The 23,923-nt window shown below is 37.2% G+C and overlaps 1 protein-coding gene across 2 annotated transcripts in view; it reads left to right on the plus strand.

Moving 5' to 3' along the window:
* Positions 1-23,923, plus strand: part of LOC106842421 (N-deacetylase and N-sulfotransferase 3) — a 160,831-nt gene that overhangs the window by 113,414 nt on the left and 23,494 nt on the right. For both annotated transcript variants that reach the window (XM_014858963.3, XM_070504683.1), the window contains exons 7-9: positions 14,351-14,533; positions 16,705-16,801; positions 23,707-23,830. In XM_014858963.3, the coding sequence (XP_014714449.3) occupies positions 14,351-14,533; positions 16,705-16,801; positions 23,707-23,830 (404 nt within the window). The remainder of the gene's footprint in view (positions 1-14,350; positions 14,534-16,704; positions 16,802-23,706; positions 23,831-23,923) is intronic.

The following is a 23,923-nucleotide window of genomic DNA, read 5'->3' on the forward strand; positions in this document are numbered from 1 at the left end:
CATCTGCAGTTGCCTAAATAATGCTGAAAAATATATATCAATCTGTCAGTGTGATCTTGATGCTCTACTCACTGGTCTTGAGATGAAGAAATAGCACCACCTTCCTCCATGGGAGTCAGAAGGAAGGTAGTCAGCGTACACTGGTAACTCTCACTAAAGAAAATTTCCAATTTCCAAACCCCCTCAACCACTTCAATATTTATCTCTTTTATATCCTATTCTGTTTCCATCTCAACAGAGCTGTAATTCTGTTCATTTGAGCTCAATTCTGATGCTAACCACCTGGCATTAGCACCAGACTCCACAGGTTGGAGGGCACAGTTCCCAACAAAACTGCTTTTACTTCAGATGCCAGCCACAAGTGGCTGAGGGATCCCCAGGCCACCCATACTTCTGACCAACTGGCTACAAATTCAGGTGTTCCCTATCCCCTCAGGCTCAATAATTTGGTAGAATGACCCACAGAACTCAGGAAAGCATTTCGGTTATGATTACAGTTTTATTACAAAGGATACACATAGGGCAGGGTCTGAGAGAGAATGCCGAGCTTCTATCCCCACTCCTGGTGGAATCAGGGCACAGCACCTTCCTAGCACATTAATGTGTTCACCAAGAAGCTCCACTGAGCTTTGGGGTCCAGAGGTTTTACTGGGATTTCATTAAGTTGGCGCGATTGATTAAATCATTGGCCACATGAGTGAACTCAATCTCCAGCCCTTCCCTCCTTTCTCTTCCTTCAGAGGAGTTCAGCTGATATCAACCCTCTAATTCCATGGTTGGTCTTTCTGATTTAGCCTATCCCTACCCTGAGTCACCTCATAAATAGAAACTATTAGGACCCACCATGAATAACAAAGAACTCCTGTCACTTGGGAAATTCAAAGGATTTAGAATTTCCCTCCCAGGAACCAGGGAGAAAGACCAGTCAAATTCTTTAGTACACAACAATCCTCAATGGGTGAATGGCCAAAGGTTTTTTACCACTTCCCTTGTAAGACAAATGATCCAGAATCTCATGCTGGAATTTAGGATTTAACAGCTGTTGTCTTTGGGTCTCAGATGAAACTGAAACTAAAATAATAACATTTTCACATCCTCTTAATTGTTTACTGGTGAAGCCTGCAGGATTATGTGAAGGCCATAAGATGTGTGGCTTTTATGTTTGTCAGGCTGGGATGAGGGAATCTGAGCTGAGTTTGGAAACCCAGAAGCTTAGGCGCCAGCCTGCGTAGATGTACCACGGAGGCATTCACTCAAATGGGGGTCATGCCACTTACCCTGCGTACTCAAAGGGGGGGCTCAGGTACCCCTCTCTCGTAAAACCTCTGTCCTACTTTTAGTTTTGCAGAGTCTCGCATCTCTCTCTCTCCTTTCCTGGCAAAACTGTCTCAAAAAACTAGACGTAAGGAGAATGCACGTGACACAAAATAGTTTAATGAATTGTTTTGTTAAACATGGTACTGAAAAACAAAATGAAATCTTTTTTTAAAAAAAAGTAGTCATCTGGGGCTACAGTTAAGTGCAGTGGTTAAGTTCGCACGTTCTGCTTTGGCAGCCCAGGGTTCGCCAGTTCAGATCCTGGGGGCGGACATGGCACTGCTTTTCAAGCCATGCTGTGGTAGGTGTCCCACATATAAAGTAGAGGAAGATGGGCAAGCATGTTAGCTCAGGGCCAGTCTTCCTCAGCAAAAAGAAGAGCATTGGCAGCAGATGTTAGCTCAGGGCTAATCTTCCTCAAAAAAAAAAAAAAAGAATTAAAAAAGTAGTCATCTTCTCTGTGAAGTTAATTATAAAAATTCCATGGTTAGGCCTTGGTATCCAGATATGTGGTCCAACATTATTCTAGATGTTTCTGTCAAGATATTTTTTATCTGAGATAACATTTAAAGCAGTGTACTTTGAGTAAGGCAGATTACCCTTCATAATGCGGGTGGGCCTCATCCAATCATTTAAAGGCCTGGATAGAAAAAGACTGACCTGCCTGGAAGAAGTGGAAATTCTGCCCAGGCTGTCTTTGGACTTAAACTGCAACGCTTCCCTGGGTCTTCAGCCTACCAGCCTTCCCTCTCTCTCTCTCTCTCTCTGTATACATACACACACACACATCCTGTTGGCTCTAATTCTCTGGAGAACCATGAATAATACACTCTTAATATTGTTTAATAATACACAGTGTCAAATGTGCGTAATTGATTAGTAGAAATGTGTTTTATTCTACTTAGCAAAGAAATCAATTCTGCTTACCTGCTCTAATCATGTGTGTCTGTGTTTGTGGTTTGCATTCTCACTTGTGCCCTCTGAGCATGAAAGCTGAAAAACATTTCTAGACCTTTAAATATCCCATAAAGTGCCTTGTTCTTTCAGGGGGTTTTTTGAGGAAGATTAGCCCTAAAGCTAACATCTGTCACCAATCCTCCTCTTTTTGCTGAGGAAGATTGGCCCTGAGCTAACATCCATTCCCATCTTCCTCTGTTTTATATGTGGGACACCTGCCGCAGCATGGCTTGATAAGCAGTGTGTAGGTCCACCCCAGGGATCTGAACCAGCAAACCCCCGGCCGCTGCAGCGGAGCGCACAAACTTAACTGCTAAGCCACTGGGCCGGCCCCTGAAGTGCCTTGTTCTTGATCAGTTACTTTGTGTGTGTGTGTGTGTGTGTGTGTGTGTGTGGGTGGCGCATGCATTCTTACACAATTGGCAAATGAAATGCGCAAATGAGTAAGACTTTTCTACGTCATTTCAAAGACAGTAAACATGAATCACCAAGTTTCTGTACAAAATAGCCTATTGGTTTCTTCTATTTCTTAAGAAGTAGCAATGCTAAAGAAACATGTAATGGGAAATATATGTTTAATTACAGCTCCAGACATTAAAATATAATTGAAATATTATATATATATATATATATGCTAAAGTATATTTATAAATGCCTATTGACTTTCAAAGAAACATTTGAGATGTTTTACCATCATTTATTTAATATTATAGAAATCATTTTACATCATGTTGTATATATATACAAACTAAAATATTTTTAATAATCTCTATTCATTGTAATTATTTTGTAAACCAAGATTACCAAATATAGTTTGCCTTAACAGGAAAAGAAATCAACTGTACCCAAATTGGCATAAGATTTTAAATGATAAATGCCTGTAAATTAAAGCCAATAAGTACAAGATTAAGTCAAAATGGTAAATAATTTTATATTTTATGTATTTATTATATATAATAATTTTATAACATATGTAATATTTGTATATGTATGTATCCATAGATACAAAAATCCCTCTGAGAAACTGTCCTTTCTTATTAAGTGGTTCTTGCATAACATTTAGAGCTTAAACATAATGGATTTGGTAAGCCGGAAGGCAGGGAAAATTAAGAGACTAATTCCTACATAAGTACAGGTGTTTATCATGTTTAATCTGAAGTTAGAGTCAACAAGCCTAAGCTTTCTCTCACTCTCTACCTGTGTACGTTGATTGACCTGTTTATTATACTAAAGTGGCTTTTAACTTCACTTTCTAACTCCAAAGAACGATTAATTCTTGAGATATTTTCTTAATTGTATTCAATTTCTTTTTAATAATAATGTTGTTAATGTTATCGTTGCCTCTGTTTTCTATGTGCTTAACAGTTCTCTGGAGCTCAGCAGGCCCTGCCTCCCAGTTTATAGTGGCATCCATCCATTTGTAAACAAGGCAGATCTTTATTTATGCAGATGGGCCTCAGGACATAGAAACAGACACTCAGAAAGAAAGACAAATACTGGAGAGCATACCAACACACACACACACACACACACACCCCCTACCTATTTTATCATCTATTTGCAGAATGACAGACATTACAAATGAGTTTATTTTCCAGATAGAATTTACCCATTCACATGTCATTAAAAACCTAGAAGTCTTACTGGGCGTAGCAAACCTTTCCCTGCCTCTAAACCAGACTATTCTGTACGTGATTTGCTTAGCTCTTTGTACACCGTCATCCCCCGAGTGTAGGGCACTCGCCTCTACATTCGATGGCTCTCATCAGTGATGCTAACATTCTTATATCAGCTCTTTGTAGGTTTTTCTTTCTCCAGCGTATTAGCCATTTCTTGCTGCTGTTCTCTGTCACACAGGTCAGTGTAGTGCACTGTGAGAGAGTCCAAGCTTTGCCTACAGAGAGAGCTGGGTTTAGATCCTGACTCAGCTGTTTATTGAGTTTGGCTTGTCTGGCTGTAAATGGGGATCATAATATCCACCTCCATAAAGATTCTCCTTAATAAGTGATGAGATTACAAATAGATCGTACCTGCCACATATTGGGCATTCAATATATACGTGTTCCTCGTCACCTCCCTCTACAAGAAACCTTGCACCCATCCTGCTTCTGACCTCTTCCTTCCTTTCATTTGTGAACTAGGCAACTACGTAACCAAAAAGGCTTGAATTACATCTAAACCAGAAGTCAATGATTACAATAGAAGTGTTTATGTATTCTGAGTGTACACTGACTATTAGCAGAATACAGATCATAAGTCTAAAGGCTAATCTATTTTGACCTTTAAATAGATAACATTTGAGATGATGCTTGAAAGGTGGATTCAATTTGGCCTGAAAGGCACATAGGGAGAGCAGCGTTCTGTTCAGAGGAAACAGCTATCAGGCCTACAGCAGGAGCATTTGAGAATGCGGAGTAGTTCAGAGGACTCCTTGGAGAGTGTATGTGGTAGAAGATAAACTCAAGAAGGGAAATGGCCTGTTTTGTCAAGGATTCTAAGTGTCAGGTTAAGGAGTTTAATTTAGTGGAAAATGAGGAGTTATTGATATTTTTTTAACAAAGGAGTTTTCCTTTGGAAGGATTTTTTTCTGGTGTTAGCATTTGGGATATAATAGAGTTGGGAGAAACAAAAGTGAGGAGATATTTTGGAAATTATTAGAGTAGTTCAGGCAAAAAGTAACAAGGCCTAACTCTTACACATTGCTAGTAGGAGTGTAAATTGGTACATTCTCTAGGAAAGGCAACTTGGCAATATCTATCAATATTACAATGCACGTATCATTTTCCTCAGCGATCCCACTTCCAAGAATTTATCCTCAGATATACTTGCAAACCAGTGAACTGCTGCATACACAAGATTATTCATAACAGCATAAAAATCACAAAAACTCGGATAAATTATAGCACATCCATATAACAGAATTATAATACATCCGTACAATAAGAATGAGGAGTTCAAGATGTACTCATATTGAACAATTTCCAAAATTTAAGTTAAAAAAAAATCAAGTCATAAAATTGTAGGTAGAGTTTGCTTCCATTTGTGTTTCAAAATAGAAAGGAAGAGGAGGAATACATATACATATTTGCTTTTGTATACATAGAGTATTTCTGGAGGAACACACACACACACACACAAGTGGTACTGGTGACTTCTTGGTAAAAGAACTGGGTGGCTGAAGGACAGGAGTGAGAATATTTTTTACTGTATACTTTCTTGCACTTTTAGAATTTTATATGATGCAATATTACCTATCCAATGTAAGTTGTAAAGGGTTAGGTCTAAAGTCCGAGTGGGAGCTATAGGATTGGAGAGAGAACTTATTAGAAGTTGGTAGTGGGGGACAAACTTTTATAAAGGAAGATAGACTTCCAAGAACAGAAATTTGTGGAAAGCCTAGTACTGAATAGCATTGCACTACGTGACAACATAGCATGAAGCAGAGGCCCATAGGCTTGTGTGCTTTAAGCAAGAGAATTTCCAATAAATCCCGTGTTGCAGCCTGAGCGTTTGGGGAATATAATTATCATCGCGTCTTTATGATGAGGCACCTGAACACCTGGAGGCTTATTGACTCACCCAAAGTAACACAGTGAGGGTCACAGTCAAGAGTTCTAAGTAAAGCTTCAAATGAAAGAGATATTTAGAAAAGTATAGAAAATTGCCTTCCCAGCTGGAAAGGACAGGAGGATCCTGCCCTTCTCCCCCTGCCCAGTTACCTCTCTGCCCTCCCTAATAAGGTGAATTTTCTTATTGGGCAGGCACTATTCTCTAGACATTGGTGTTTAGTGAAAACATTTATGAAAACCCTTGCAGTTCTTTCAAACTTCTAATGTATCTAAGGTTTGCCTAAGTGTAATAATAATAATGATAATAATGATAATAATATCCAAGCAAATATTTTTAGAATTTTCCTTTAAGTCACTAGGAAAATGTTGGCCTTTGGTAGAAGAGCGAATCTACACTTCAGATTTCATAACCGCGTGAAGTCGCCTTGTACCTGTTATGTGCAGTTTTGGGTTGTTGCTAATGTGTGAAAGGGTTGACAGTTTTAGAAAGGAAACATTTATAAACTCTGGTTCTTTCTAGCAGCTGGTTTTCCTAGTTCCTAAGATAATTCACTTTTAGGAAGTGTAATTCCTCCTTATATAACAGTATTACTTATAGATTGGTTTATCTATAAATAAGTTATTTTAAAGGACTTATAACTTAAAGCAAGAATAACAAATTATAGACTAGATGTGCGGCTCCTACTATAATTTTTTTTAAATAGATCTCTGGTTTAGTTACAATCTTCTGTGACCTTGTCACTTTTTCCCCCTAGAGTTAGGATCCTCTGTCTTGGTATTGCTCTCTCTCCAGCTGAAATAGCCCTGCCAGCTGCCAGCAGCTTTTGCAGTAGGTGGCCTCTAGCTGTGCTGACTCATAGAGACTCGGCGTCTTTTGTATTTCTGGTCTTTCCCCATCACCACAGAAATGCCCTGTTAGGTGTCTTGCCTTTAATTAACTCTTATACGGAGCCTCAGCTGACTCTCCTGTCTGGGTCAGTCTTCTCCTTGTCCCTTCAAAGCCCTGAAACAACTACTTCACTTATGTTATCTTGTGCCAGCTTTTATTTCTTAAAATGTCTTTTTTCCATCAAAACAGTAAGAAGCGGCTTGTGTAGGCCCAGTCAAGCCCTGTTATTTTTCCTCTCATTGAAGGCACAGATCCCTGAGTGCCTTTGTTATTATCTAGTGACTGTTTCTTCTTCAGGATTGTTTGTTCTTGTCCTTTGACTATTTACTCTCTACGTAAAGAGCGCCCACGTAAATTTCTGTACAAAATGGATACACCCAAAATCTTTCAACATTTTACAAATCACTTTGTTAGAGGGGCTGTCTTTAAATAAAGAGGGAATTTTAAATGTTTTTGAATATTTAGAAACTTGACAACAATTAGTCACTAGTTTTTTGAAACCGGGCTTTTTTTAAATTCACAAAATAAATATACTTGTTTGATATGTTGACACCCCCACCCCTCCCCCACACACACACCACGCCCCGCCACCAGGGTGAATTCAGCTTTATGAGCAAATATAATTAATTGAAACCTCCTGATGATGAAGCTGATCTTGGTAATTACCTAAATTTAATTCATTCACATATGAGCCAAAATCAGATGTTCATGTGGGTCCATTTACTTGAAGGATGTCTCTAAGTTCTGTCAGGTTTTTACAGTTAAATTAAACACCTGTAGGGAGGGTTAATTTCATTCCCTCTCTATATCTTCACTACGCTGGGGAGGCACTGCTTTAAAACCAAGAAGCAAAACGTTTCTGCTAGAAAAAAACACATTTTCATTGCAGAATTGAACATAACCTTTGTGCTTCGTTGCTGCTTAAATAAGGATTTCTCTTAATTAATCATTTTTAAATCGATCATAAGCTGTAACTGTATTCATTATCCTGTCACTTTGTGAGTCTAATAGAGCGAGAACAGCTGTCGTCTGGTCTCTCACTGCAGCAGGGTCTCTCAGAGCAATGTAGAGACAATGTCAGAGCAGCACACCCAAGGTACACAATGCAAAATTAATAAAAAATTGGTGGCCTGAGAGTTGGGGACACTCCGGTGACACATAAATATTGGTTCAGCAGCTAAAGTAACGGCAATGCCTTAAACCGATAGAATTACTTCTTCTGGCACCTAACAGAAATGCTAATTGATCATCAATCATTAGCTTGTAATAAAAGGGCTGAACTTGCAGTTCTGACTGTATAGCCAGAAAAATTAAGTGAGAGACATAAATCGTTATAAAAAAGACAAACTGCCCTAAGCTAAATTGCTTTAAATTACGTTGACCTCATCACTGTACCTTTGAAACCTGTCCCTAATTGAGAGCAATTGATTTATCCTTCCAGCTTTCCTTTGAAGCCTATCAGATCCCAAATTCAAAGTGTTCAGGGCCCTTTGCCAAATTATTCTGCAAATGAGCCTTCCCTTGAGGGTCTTAAATGATGACTAAGACACAAGCCAGGTAGAAAAACAGTGCTCAGGGAATTGAAGCCTTAGAAATGAAAGTGACATCTTTTTCCTCCCACTGGAAAAGGTGATACAATTAATGAAAGCAATTTTTAGCATAAAACAGTTGTAATGGCACAAAAATATGGAAGATATTAGGCCCCAAAGTGAGCTAGCTGTGAGTGAGCCCACCATGTAGAAATTTCAGCTGTCTCACCACATCCAGGAGAAAATGGTCACATTTCTAGAAATGAAGGAGAATTTGTAAGGAAGACGTTTGGAAAGAGTTACGCTGTGTGTCGAGCATGATCCCCACCAGCCTCTACCCATGGGAGAGCAGAGGGGTGAATAACAGCCCTGTGCTCGTCTCCACTCTGGCGTGAGGGCACTGGAACCCTCAGAGAGCTTGGTGTGTGTCCCCTGCAGAAGAGGGACACATTAGGCTGGCGTCTGCCTCTGGACTGGTGAGTGTGAAAGTTTGGTTAACACAGTCTGTGCAGAAGAGGAAGGGGCCACATCTGGGAAGTCAGTGCCCTCTTTTCCAAAGTCAGGTCAAAGACACCTCAATCCCAGGTCCCAGATGTGGGATTCTTAGTAGGAATGTGATCCTGGAATCCTTTTAAAAGAGACCCTGCTCGAAAGGGCTCCTGACACAGGACTGGCAGATGCGCTCTCCTCGTAAAGGAAACTGCATTGATGGGGCCCAGAAGGAGTGCCTCCAAAGATCTCAGATGGCTTTAAACATATGCCATCTTAGGACAATATCAGTCAAGTAATAATGCCCTGCATCCGTTTCCCCCTTCATCTCCATGTCCCAAATACTAAGGGATCAGAAACCTCAGCGAGTGAGACAAAGAATAAAATCACCCACTGGAGAAGGACCGATGAGCCTCTCTTCCCAGCCCCTCTTACAGATTCTCTCCCACACCCGGTTGCAGCTAGGAGAGAGGAGATTTAATATTGCAACGAGTTCGGAATTTTGATTATTTTCTGAACCAGGAGATTTAAACTACTAAATCAAAACTGTGTTAGCAACTTAAAGCTACATGAAAGCTTTCTGTCATCTAAAGACCTAGGGAGCCACACTGCCTGCCCTGGCCACCATTCCAGGGATAAGAGGAAAACCACCCACACTGAATAAATTTTAAAAGGACAGTGCAGAAAAAAAATAAGGTTACTTTAGCAATTATATCCCATGAATCTGAAATGTTTAACGTATGAGTTACACAATGATTTCTAAGAATGCAAATATTATTTTTAGAGTTTGTGTGATGACTTGTTGAAGAAACATGCCATAAAGTGAATTATATTTATTACCTTTACATAAAGAGCAGATAGAGGCAACTAGACTCTGAGATTAAAAGTAGAGAAAATAAATTATTATATCCAATGTAATATTGATGTCATACAACATAGCATGGAGAGTATGCAATAACCAGCTACAGCAGAAAAATCAAAGTCCACCCAGATTTTTTAAAAAAATGAAGTGTTCTCTGAATCACTGACTTACTTTTCTACACATGAGACAGGAACCAAAATGAATTCCAAAGTATATTGACATGCCTTCTTCAGAACAGACCTAATAATTATAACAGTTTAACCTAGGTGACAAAAATTTAAAGACATGTCTAAATATCATATTTTACCCAGTGAAATTACCCTTGCATCTTTTTCAGGTAACACGCATTTCTTGGATGCTTACCATGTTGTTAGACACTATATTGAGCTCTTCACATGTATAATCTCATTGAATCCTCACAAGTAAGTCATCTGAAGCTATTAAAACTAATATTTCCCCTTTCCACAGTCTGACGAAAAACAGACCATTTTCTACTTCCCTTATTACTCCTCATTCGCGTTTGTTTCTCTTTCACCTGTAACTCACGATCGTTTTAAAGTTAAATAGAGCTGATCCAATGTTCAAATAATGTTTCCCAAGTACTGAGAATCATGCAAAATGAAAAGAGATCAAATCAAACAAGTAAAACAAAAGTCCAGGACCAGATGGCTTCCCTGTTAAATTCTACCAAACATTCAAAGAAGCATTAATACCAATCCTTCTCAAACTCTTCCAAAAAATAGAAGAGGAGGGAACCTTCCAAACTCATTTTACAAGGCCAGCATTACTCTGATACCAAAACCAGACAAGGATACCACAGAAAAAGAAGGTGACAAGCCAATATCTCTGATGAATGTAGATGCAAAAATCCTCAACAAAACATCAGCAAACTGAATTGAACAATACGTTAAAAAGATCACACACCATGATCAAGTGGGATTTATTCTAGGGATACAAGGATGGTTCGACATCCACACATCAGTCAATATGATACACCACATTAACAAAATGAAGGATAAAAATGATATCATCTCAGTAGATGCAGAAAAAGCAGCTGACAAAATTCAATATCTATTTATGATAAAAGCTCTTAACAAAGCAGGTATAGGGGGAATGTACCTCAACATAATCAAGGCCATATATGACAAGCCCTCAGCTAACATCATACTCAATGGTGAAAAGCTGAACGCTTTTCCTCTAAGATCAAGAACAAGATAAGGATGCCCACTCTCACCACTTTTATTCAATATAGTATTGGAAGTCCTAGCCACAGCAAATAGGCAAGAAAAAGAAATAGAAGGCATTCAAATTGGAAAGGAAGAAGTAAAACTGTCACTATTTGCAGATGACATGATATTATACATAGCAAACCCTAAAGACTCCATCAAAAAACTGTTAGGACTAGGGGCTGGCCCCGTGGCCGAGTGGTTAAGTTCGCGCGCTCCGCTGTAGGCGGCCCAGTGTTTCGTTAGTTCGAATCCTGGGCGCGGACATGGCACTGCTCATCAGACCACGCTGAGGCAGCGTCCCACATGCCACAACTAGAAGAACCCACAACGAAGAATACACAACTATGTACCGGGGGGCTTTGGGGAGAAAAAGGAAAAAAGTAAAATCTTTAAAAAAAAATAAATAAATAAAATAAAAAAATAAAAAAACTGTTAGGACTAATAAATGAATTCAGTCAAGTTGCAGGATACAAAATCAATACACAAAAATCTGTTGCCTTTCTGCACACTAATAATGAACTACCGGAAAGAGAAATTAGGAAAACAATCCCATTACAATTGCATCGATTAGAATAAAATACTTAGGAATAAATTTAACCAAGGAGGTGAAAGACGTGTATATTGAAAACTGCAAGACATTAATGAAAGAAACTGAAGAAGACGCAAATAAATGGAAAGCTATTCTGTGCTCATGGATTAGAAGAATTTCTTTCTATTCCATGCAGAAATTGTCATCAGGTGGGGAATTGCCAAGAAGTAAAGTCATGCTATAGTTGTCATAGGTCAGAACAGGAGTAAGGAAGAAATACTACCTGGAAAGCAAGCTACTTTTTGACCAAAACATTGTCATCGTAGATCTGTTCTCACCAGTCCTGTTGCTTGTTGTGCATACTTTCCTAGCTAAAAAAACTAACAAAGAAAACTTGGAGATGTTCATGTTCAGCAAAAGATATACAATATTCCATGTGTAGACAGAATATTGTGACACACACACAAAAAAAAAGTGTTTAAAAAGAAATTGAAGTGTTTTATGTCCTGACCAATTATACTCCTTTCATGGCTTTGTATTTCTTTAGGAGCACAAAACCAATCCCAGGCTTGAGTCCAAAGTCTAAAAGTGTCATGAGGTGACATGCATTACAAAAGCATCACTTTGAAACAGCTGTTTGGTTATGGTGCACTTCACATTATGTTAATGTTGATATACAAAAACAGAATTGAAAATCTGAAAAAGATTGCACGGTTGGAGGCTAAATAGTTTTTCTTTTACAGGATTAATTTCCACATCTTATGAGTGTTACCTTAATTCTTGCCAATCAGTTTCGGTTTCAGCAAAAGCAATGTCATTGACTCATAACTCACTTTGGGTTGCCTCTATCTTTACCAGAGAGAGTAACATTTTTTACTTTCTGTACTCATACAAGTAAAAAAGTGGCACTCTGCTTTGAATGTCACAGCATAAAATGTTTTCAGAGGCTGAAAAGTAAATTCAAGGGGAGGTCAAATGTATTAGTATCACAAAGTCACATAGTAGCTCTAAGTTTTCCATTTTCTGTCCAATGCAGATATTATTCAAGTGAAATATAGACATCTAGATTTTTTGATAAATCTTTCATAAAAGCAAAGCAAGAAATTTGAACCAGTGGTGAACTAGGTTAATACATGTATTTTTTATATTGTATTAAAATTTTTCCTATTCTTTTAATAGCAAGGCAACTTGAAGTGTCATTTTGCTCTTGCTATTGGACAACATTGAAAAATGTGGCATCAAAAATGACGAAAGCCTGCCTCTAACAGGCATTAGAAAAGAACTTCCAAATTTAAGCATGATTTTCCTAAGTCTCTTAATTGCATTCTGTTTTGATAAATTTTAGAGAAGAAAAAGGCAGGGTGGGTGGGGAGTCACATAATTGAAGCTACTATAAAAAATAACCAGAAGGTTAAATTATAAAAGTCTCATTTTTCAGAAATTCCCAAAATAGTAAAAGTCTTACTTATCAATTCCATGACTACATCAGTCTGCTGGTAGCTATGTAAATTCACCCAAGTATTCTTCTGTTTGTGAAAGTTCTAAGATTTAATATATGTTCAGGCAGAGCGAATAGAAACACAGTTAAATATTCTTGATCATAGTCGAAGCTTTTCATGTAAAAGCTGCAGAATTTGTTCTGTAGACTATAGGATAACACTGTTTCCTCTTATTCATAGTTGTAAGTAATTACATTGTTTTCTGATTCATTATATCAAAACTTAATATAAGCTTTCTCTCATCTCAGCCACTTTACCTCAGTAAATTTTCTTGACTATTTCTTTCAGTCTCTTAATGAATTAACCTATTATATTCATTATTATGATGATTATAATAACCATTATTACTACTCGTTCACATGACATTATATATTTTAGGAAAGTACTATTATCACATGAATTATTTTTATGATCTTTTTTACAGAAGCATAAATGCCACAATGGTTTTTTTTGCCATTGAAAATCTCATCCAGAATTATTTCCATTTGTCAACACTAACCAAGAAAAACTATTTGCATTCACTTAACGCAGTGGCTTTGAAAATGCCCATTCTACATTCCAGACCAATTTAATCAAATCTACAGAATTCAAATTTATTTTATTACAAAATGTTCCCCCTGTTTGCTATGATTTTCTTTTTCAATATATGGATTAATCTAGGTCAGCTCCTTCCATAGGAAGAGTCCATTTTTTCTAGCCACGCATTGAAAACTTTTCGTAAAGGAGGTATCTGATATTGGGAATAATAGACCCAATGAATATGGGAAAGGGTTTCAGAGTGTTATTGATGGAAAATAGTTAATAGTTATTTTAGTAAAAATTCAGTCACTAGCCTTTTGTCATTATAGCCGCTAATAAAGACATATCATAGGCTATTCAGTTAATGCTAATAATGACAGTTCACTGATTATTTATACCCCTTAACTTCTAGGATATCAATCTAATTGCACCAATATGACTATATGGCAGTTGGACTCATTTGTTGTTATGAAATAGATTCAAAGATAAGAAAAAAGTGCTCATCAGGTCTTGCTAATAACACATCCTCCAGTACGCATTAATATAATGAAAGTATTTGGGATATGTCCAAAATTCAAAACCACATCATGAATTGAAACACTATGCTTAAGAAAAACCTAGCACTGGGGGCTGGCCTGGTGGCACAGTGGTTCAGTTTGCACGTTCCGCTTTGGTGACCCAGGGTTCACCGGTTTGGATCCCAGGTGTGGACCTACACACCACTTATCAAGCCATGCTGTGGCAGGAGTCCCACATATAAAGTGGAGGAAAATGGGCACAGATGTTAGCCCAGGGCCAGTCTTCCTCAGCAAAAAGAGGAGGATTGGTAGCAGATGTTAGCTCAGGGCTAATCTTCCTCAAAAAATAAAGAAAAGAAAGGAAAAATAACATTGCCATGATTACACTGCCCCCTAGGGTTAAAATACCTTGCATTTACACTGAAGTGCATTTGCCTCTTTCAGATCAGCATTTTCATGACCCATTTGTCCAACTATGGGAATGACCGATTGGGATTATATACGTTTGTTAATCTGGCCAACTTCGTGCAGAGCTGGACCAACTTGCGACTTCAGACTCTGCCTCCTGTGCAGCTGGCTCACAAGTATTTTGAGCTCTTTCCTGATCAAAAAGACCCTCTCTGGCAGGTAAGATTAGTTCAATTGGTATAATTAATTCCACAAACATATCTTGGAGTCCTTAGAGAGAATCCAAATCTGATAAGTGAAGGCATCTGGGGAAAAAAAATACATTTTAGAAATGTTAGTAGATTCGAGAAAATACTTCTTCCTCAATTGTAGTCATATATTATTGCTCCATAGTGGGCCAAATTCTCAGTTTTTGTGCCCACTGGAAATTACGGGATTCTGAAAGCTCAATGAGGCGTTCAGTCGATGTAATGTTTTCAGTCGAGAGTGGGGGATCGATCTGCAGATTGCAGTCTGCTGAAAGAGTGGAAGGAGGGTGAGAGGGTGTGTGGTAGGCAGGCAGTGCCGGTCAGCTTTGAGCACATCCTTAAATCTCTAACGACTAAATGACGTTAGAGGGATGAGTGAGCAGAGTTCAGCACTGACACCTGCCCTCTGAACCACAGGGTGCCCCTGCAGCTGCAGAGTATGGGTGGCTTTCAAAGGATTAGTTAGGAATTACTTTGAACATGGGGGAAGTGTTTAGTGGCATATTCAAACTGTTCTAGGCGTAACCCAGATTTCAGAGCATAAACTCTCATGTGTTCTAGAATTGTAGAAACATACTTTGAATTTAAATTGCCCACTCCATGATCTAGGGAAAGCAATACTCTTAGCAAATAACTACATAGTGCTTATTATGTGTCAGACTGGGTTCTTTACATATGTTAACTCATTTAATCCTCACAACTACCCTATGTGGTAGGTACAGTTATCTGCATTTTACAGATGAAGGAACTGAGGCACAGAAAGGCTGAGACACTTAAGCAAGTGTCACACAGCTAGTGTGGCAGAGTGGGAATCAGTTCCAGGCCATGTGGCTCCACAGGCTGTCCTCTTAATCACTGTTCTAAATGCTACTGGAGAGTTACCGACAGAGCTGATGGTACAATAATGACAATCTTCAGAAGTGAAACCGCGTAAATTTCACAGATTGAAGTTGCAGTAAGCTCTGAACTCTATATTCAATTCATTCAGCTTTGAACTTGAGCGAATTACCTCCTGAGCACAAACAGATAACCCCAAGAAGAGACACAACTGCACCTTTCAGTAGGTTAACGTTGGCGGTTGTGGAATCATCACTGCATATTATTTTTGCAGTCACTATAACACACGTCTTTTTTATCTTCACCACCATAAAATATCACCAAAATGTTAGCCACTGGAAAGACATGTAATTTTCCTGCTAATTTAACACCTTATTTTTAAACTGAAATCATTATTATTTCAGGTGACAGATTTGAAACCACTTTTTTCCCAGAACATCAACCAAAAATACTCTCACTTTAGTCGTAACATCTGTTGCTTATTGTAAATAACCAGAAGGTTTATTTAGCTATATATTTCTACATTATTAATTGAGTAGAAAGAGATTACTGTCCTGTTTGCTTGTTCCTGGAATAGTATTATTAACAGTACTGTTAATTCTTCACTTCAGGTGTGCTTAGCAGGTAAACTCAAGGATGTTCTAGATAATCTTGCACAGTGGGTTTGCTTTAAGTGCTATAGACAGAGGCAGATCCCTAAGGTAGTAATTCACCCTCATTTTCCCTTTTGCTAAAATTTAGTGCTTTTTAGCATCATAATCTGTAAAGTTATAGTTTCAGATATGCATTTACCGACCTTCGAAGGCAGCTGAAAGGAATCTGCAGTCTCTTTAAACAGCAGTATTCTGGCCAAATCCACATCCCTTTGAAGACAGCAGGAAGCTCAAAGTTACTTAGAATAAAAATTTGACACCTTATATTTCAGTTATTAGATACTGAGAGTGTATCTTCTTTCAGGTTCCAGGAAGCATGGTCTCTGCCCGAAAAGCTCACTATTTTAAAACACACACACACAATTAAGACATACAACCGCCAATAACAGAAAAAATATTAAACCTTCAGTTTACCTGAAGCCATTTACCAGTCGTAGAAACTCTCCTCCCCCAACCTCCTCAGCAGACACTCAGCTGCAGAATGGAAAGGAGTTATTTGAAAGCTTCCAGGATGCCACTTTCAGGCTCTCATTTAAAAGAAGGAGCCACATAGCCTTGTTTCCTGGGATGTCTTTTTAAGGGCAGAAGTTGAAAACTCTTGCACACGATGGACACTGAAAAAAATACATCTGTATATTCTTCTCCCGTTTAGAATCCTTGTGATGACAAACGCCACAGAGACATTTGGTCTAAAGAAAAAACCTGTGATCGCTTACCAAAATTCTTGGTAATAGGACCCCAGAAAACAGGTGAGAACGTTTTATGTTATGGTTAACCAAACAGTGTAAAAATATTGATGGTTAGACAATGAGTTCTTGTCACAATGAGTTCTCAAACTTCCTATACATACTGATGAATAAATAACACATTTTGTTCTCTGACATAATCTTTGTTTAGCTTGATAATGTACTGAAACGCTTGTCAGTGAGTTTTTTAAAGTGAAAAGGATGAAAATAGATGTCACACGTTTTGAATATCCAGCAGTCAATTTGGTTGCAGATGTTAGTTTTTTCTAAAGATCTTAATTGAAGGATTGTTATTATTAACATTTCTAAAATTGAAACTAATCGTGTGTTTAGTGAGTAACTGACAGGCTTTCATTAAATGTCACAATGGACACATGTAAGTTCCTATAACTCTTTATAATAAATCCCTTTCAGAAAAATAGCCTTTTCCTGCCGTCTTCCTGATATGGTTTATTTCTAAACTATTTCTTGCAGAGATGTCTGTTTTCTAAAAGTCTAAAGGATGTTTAAAAGCAGAATTCCTAGACATAAACAAAACTGGGCTAAGGAAGGTATTTATTTATACCCACGAGAAATCTTTTGCATCTTTTCTTAAATCAGTGTGTAATTTTCCCACAAACTTCTTGTTTCTGTAAGAATTAGTATTAAAATGAAGCTTTAGGGGGCTGGCCCCGTGGCCGAGTGGTTAAGTTCGCGCGCTCCGCTGCAGGCGGCCCAGTGTTTCGTTAGTTAGAATCCTGGGCGCGGACATGGCGCTGCTCATCAGACCACGCTGAGGCGGCGTCCCACATGCCACAACTAGAAGAACCCACAACGAAGAATACGCAACTATGTACCGGGGGGGGGGGGGGGCTTTGGGGAGAAAAAGGAAAAAAATAAATAAAAAAAATAAAATCTTTAAAATGAAGCTTTAAAAGGCTAGACATTCATGCTGTATCCTGCATGATAAATTATTTGGGGCCCTTGGATTCTGGCTTCACAGAAAACCGCCATTTCCACCATACCCCTTCCTATGGGTGGACATGCCCTCTCCTCCATTCTTTGGAAATAACTGGGGAGAACCTATGTAATGTACACAGAAAGTTTAGCTTATTCATTTTCTCTTAGTCCCATTTTGCAAATATCAATCTGAAAACAGTAATAAATGTGACAAATACTTCTCTTGTCCTTATTTATTTCACTGGTCCTTATCTATTTAAAGTGAAGAGGCAACTAGAAAAACATATAACCTGAAGCCTCTTCAGCAAACTCCCACTGCCGTCACACAGCTGTGTCGTTACTGATCACATCTTCTCTGGGAAGCCTGGCGGATCCAGTTTGCTTCAGAAAGCCCTGCAGGGTATGCTTCCTCTGCTGTTGTGCTAGATATGCACACATTTTAAAATCATACTTAGACGGCAGAATAATTACTTGTCATCTCAGACTCAGCTGGGTTTAAAATGTTTATGTTCAATTCATATATGATATTTACCTTTGGAAGGGAATTTTTTTATCTCCTTTTTAGAGAAATTGAATTTTTTCCCAGTTTTACAAAGGTGTAATTTACATGCGGTAAAATTCTCCCATTTTAAATACACGGTTTGATGACTTGGGGAAATTGTACACAGTTGTGAAGCCACCACGATATTCAAGATACAGAACACTTCTGTGTCCCTAAAAAGCTTCTCCATGTCCCTTTGCAGTCAGTTCCCCCGCCCCCATCCTGAGCCACAGGCAACCACTTTCTGCCTATAGTTTTGCCTTTTTTAGAATTTCACATAAATGGAAGCATAAATTGTGTAATCTTTTGTGTTTGACTTCTTTTCACTAAGCATAATGCTTTTGAGATTCTTCCATGTTGTTGTGAATATCGATGTTTTGTGAAATTGATTTTTTAAATGGACATATCAGTTCCATAAAAATTAAATCTTCATTTTTAACTTCAGTTTTGTCAAAAGTCTTTTCCTGAATAATCTTGCATAGATATATAGCCATCTAGATATTCAAATGTTTTTACCATTGTAACTGACAAAAATATAAAAACTGAAGTTTTGTGGATGATTATTTGAATGTGTGTGTAGGATTATGTAGTTGATACACACACACACACATTATACATATTCAAACACACACACACACACAGGACAGTTTATTCAGATCCAAGAACATGTGTAGGTAAAAATAGAATTCAGAAACTACAAATTAGTGATTTTTTTGATGCTGATAGATTACATTATGTCTTTTACTGACAATGCAAACAATCGGATCATATCTGTTTTTCCTGTTTGTATTATTAATGCTGGTCATGCTATTAAACATGATTTAATACAATTCTTAAAAATAATGTTCAGAAAAGAATGTTTTAAGTTGATCTAAGAAAGGAATTAATGTTTTCTTCTTTCACATTATAATTGCCATACTTATAATCCTCACAAAAAGTTTATTCTTTTCATTTTTTAAAAAATGCATTACTGAATTTTATCTCAATAAAGTTGTTATTTTAAAAAATATCTTACGAATATTCAGAAATGGAACTATTTAAGTACTTTCACATAGGTTATCTCACTTTACCCTCATAAAACCCTGATAGCTAAGTATTTTCTTTCCCACTATACTGAGAAGAAAATTAAGACTCAGGTTAGATATGTTTCGTTCAAGTTCACACAGCTAGTAAGTGAAAAAGTAAAACTCCTGATCCTAGAATTTACCAGACTCTAAAGACTATGTTCTAGAAAGCTTTACTCTACTAGGGATTTCAAGCAATAGAACTTTTTGTCCCCAATAAGTTTTAGATTTCCTCCCACATTTCTTTTCAGTCAGTGGTTCTCAGAATGTGCTGAATCAGAAACTCTGGGATAGGGCCCAGCTCTCTGTTTTACCATGCCCTCCAGGTGAATCTGCCTCATGCTAAAGTTTGAGAACAACTGTTTTTAAGTCAAACTTGCAAAGAACATTTTTACTTTGTATATTGTAGATTACTGTTTCATTCCCTATAATTATCTACGACTGTAGATAAAATGTTCATTGCTTTAGCTAAGATGTAATCTCGGAATACCGCCTCTTTCAATTCATTGTTTTAGACAGTATTGCTGTTGGCAGAGTTATTTTAACAATTTTTCTGTTGTATTGATATGGTAGATTTGAGTACAATACTAAATAAAGCTTATCAGAGAGATAAGAAAATTCAAAATTTGCTATAGGTGGCAACATTTTTACTAAGCAAAATTAGAACAGTAATTTCTCCAAGTGAGAGAAATATTATAAGGCCATGTCTGATTACCATTGCTGTCTATTGACCTGGAATACAGTGAACAGGTCCTGCTCCAGTAGATTCTATACTAATGTAAATCACATTAGGGTAGAGAAGTGGAAACTCAAGGGTATATTGCTATCTAAGATGTACTGAATACATAGACCAGAAATATTTTTATATTATGATCTTATAAATACAGTTACACTTGCAAGCACCTGGTTAAATCTTAGGCAAGCTGAACTCAGATTACCTTACTTTCTCTTATAGCAGTCTACTAAGCTATACCCTTTAGCTCATAACTTAGGCTCTAAAACACAAACTTTACAGTTTATGACATTGCTCACTTTAATAAAAAACAAATCACACCAACAAAGCCCAAAGTTAGTAGAAGGAAGGAAATAATAAAGATCAGAGTGGAAATAAATGAAATAGAGACTAAACGAACAATAGAAAAGATTAGTGAAACTAACAACTGGTTCTTTGAAAAGATAAACAAATTGACAAACCTTTAGCTCGACTCACCAAGAATAAAAGAGAGGGCTCAAATAAACAGTCAGAAATGAAAGAGAAGTTACAACTCATACCACAAAAATACCAAAGATCATACGACACTGCTATGAACAACTATATGTCAATAAGATGAACAACCTGGAAGAAATGGATAAGTTCCTAAAAGCAAATCTTCCAAGACTGAATCATGAAGAAATAGAAAACCTGAATAGGCTAACTAGTAAGTAGATTGAATCAGTAATTAAAAAAAAAAAACTTCCCAACAAACAAATTCTAGGACCAGACTGCTTCACTGGTGAATTCTCCGAACATTCAAAGATTTAATAACAATCCTTCTCAAACTCTTCCAAAACATTGAAGAGGAGGGAGAGCTTCCAAACTCATCGTGCAAGGCCAGCGTTACCCTGATACCAAAACCAGGCAAGGGTGCCACAAAAAAAGAAAATTACAGACCAATATCCCTGATAAACAAAGATGCAAAAATCCTCCACAAAATGTTAGCAACTCAAATGCAACAGTACATTAAAAAGATCATACACCATGATCAAGTGAGATTTATCCCAGGGATACAAGGATGGTTCAAAATCTAAAAATCAATCAACGTGATACACCACATTAACAAAATAAAAAGCTAATATCATATGATCATCTCAAAAGATGCAGAAAAAACATTTGACAAAATTCAATATCCATTTATGATAAAAACCCTCAAGTGGGTATGGAGGGGACATATCTCAACATAATAAAGACCATGTATAACAAACCCACAGCTAATATACTTAATGGTGAAAACCTGAAAGCTTTTCCTCTAAGATCAGGAACATGACAAGAATGCCCACTCTCACTACTTTTATTCAACATAGTGTTGGAAGTCCTAGCCACAGCAGTTAGGTAGGAAAAAGAAATAAAAGGCATTTAGATTGGACGGGAAGAAATAAAACTGTCACTATTTGAAGATGACATGATTTTATATATAGAAAATCCTGAAGACTTCACCAAAAAACTGTTGGAATTAATAAATGAATTCAGTAAAGTTGCAGGATACAAAATCTATATACAGAAATTTGTGACATTTCTATACATTAATAACAAACTATCAGAAAGAGAAATTAAGAAAACAATCCCATATACAATTGCATCCAAAAGAATAAATTATCTAGGAATAAATTTAACCAAGGAGGTGAAAGACCTGTACACTGAAAACTATAAGACAGTGATAAGAGAAGCTGAATACACAAATAAATGGAAAGATATTCCAGCCTCGTGGATTAGAAGAATTAGTATTGTTAAAATGTCCGTAGTACCCAAAGCAATCTACAGATTCAGTGCACTCCCTATCAAAATTCCAATGGCGTTTTTCACAGAACTAGAACAAATAATTCTAAAATTTATGTGGAACCACAAAAAACCCCAAATTATCAAAGCAATCTTGAGAAAGAAGAACACAGCAGGAGGCATCATGTTACTTGATTTCAAACTATACTACAAAGCTGTAGTAACCAAAACAGTATGGTATTAGCATAAAAACACACACAAAGATCAATAGAACAGAATAGAGAGTCCAGAAATAAACCCATATATACCTATATACATGGACAATTAATTTACAACAGAGGAGCCAAGAATATACAATGGGAAAAAGATAGTCTCTTCAATAAATGGTGTTGGGAAAACTGGACAGCCACATGCCAAAGAATGAAACTAGACCTCTGTCTTACACCGTACACAAAAATCAACTCAAAATAGATTAAAGACTTAAATCTAAGACCTGAAACCATAAAATTTCTAGAAGAATACATAGGCTGTAGGCTCCTTGACATCGGTCTTAGCAATCATTTTTGGGAGCTGACTCCAAAGGCAAGGAAAACAAAAGCAAATATAAACAAATGGGACTACATCAAACTAAAAAGCTTCTGCACAACAAAGGAAACCGGCAACACAATGAAAAGGCAACCTACTAAATGGGAGAAAATATTTGCAAATCATATATCTGATAATGGTCTATACCTGAAGCGTATATAATGTTATATATCAATTTTACCTCAACAAAAAAATGTTAGCCATAAAAAAGGGGGAAATCTTGCCACTTGTGACAACATGAACAGACCTTGAGAGTATTACACCAAGTGAAATAAGTCAGATGGAGAAGCACAAACACTGTATGATTTCACTTACATGTGCAAGCTAAGAACAAAACAAAGGAACAAACAAAACAAAAGAAAAACAAACTCATAGATACAGAAAACACATAGGTGGTCACCAGAGGGGAAGTGGGTTTTGGGCGGGGGGAGCAAAAAGGGTGAAGGGGGTCAATTGTATGGTGACAAATTGTAACTAGAATTATGGTGGTGATCACTTTGTGGTATATACAAATATCAAATTATAATGTTGTATACCTGAAATGTATATAATGTTATATATCAATTTTACCTCAATGAAAAAAAAAAGGCTAGTCAAATAAAAAAATCACAGCCTTGATCCCCAGTAGTCACAAATCTATATGGGTACCTGTGATATACCATTCTCTTTCCAAAAGAAGTAAATTTTCTAAGTTATACCACTAAGAAAGGGCACTATTTTTTTTTCAAATTTAGCAGTTTAAACAATTTTTGACACTACTTTTTATAAGTATGTAAGAACATTCAACATTCAAACTTAAACCTGTTGAAGTTTAAATTCTATCTCAAATTTAATGTTTTTATAGGCCTCAGGAAGAACTTTATAGGTGAACCCGAGTATTGATTTTACTAATGTAATATATTAAAGAATGATGTCTTTAATTTGTATAGTGCTTTATTAACATCAAAATGTTTTCAGGTACAATATCTCATCCTCAGAGACAGCCGAGGAAGTCAGCAAGGCAGGTGACAAAGACACCAAGACAAAGAGAAGCTAAAAGCCAAAGGCACAGGCCCCGTCAGTGACTGAGCTGACGTCACAAGCCAGCTCTCCCAGTCTCTCCCAACCTCTCCTCACATCTCATTCTCTTCATCTTTTAGAATTTGCTTCTTTTAAAATGCTGGTTATCTATTCAATTTAATTCCAGGAGTACTCAAATGCGTCTGTTTGGATCATTGTAATACTTGGTTTATTAATGACTTTGAAATGCTAATAGTAGGAATTTGTTTTCATTTAATTAATCTCTCCACCTCTGTTGTCTTTTCAGGAACCACAGCTCTGTATTTGTTCCTGGTCATGCATCCCTCCATCCTTAGTAACTCCCCCAGCCCCAAAACCTTTGAGGAGGTACAGTTCTTTAATAGAAATAACTACCACAGGGGGATTGATTGGTAAGATGGGTTATTAGTATCAATCTAAAAGCATATGTACTGTGCACAGTATAAAATTAGCGCTCATATTCATACACATATAAGTTTGTAGCC

This window comes from Equus asinus, chromosome 3, assembly GCF_041296235.1.
Source record: "Equus asinus isolate D_3611 breed Donkey chromosome 3, EquAss-T2T_v2, whole genome shotgun sequence".
NCBI classification, from domain to species: Eukaryota; Metazoa; Chordata; class Mammalia; order Perissodactyla; family Equidae; genus Equus; species Equus asinus.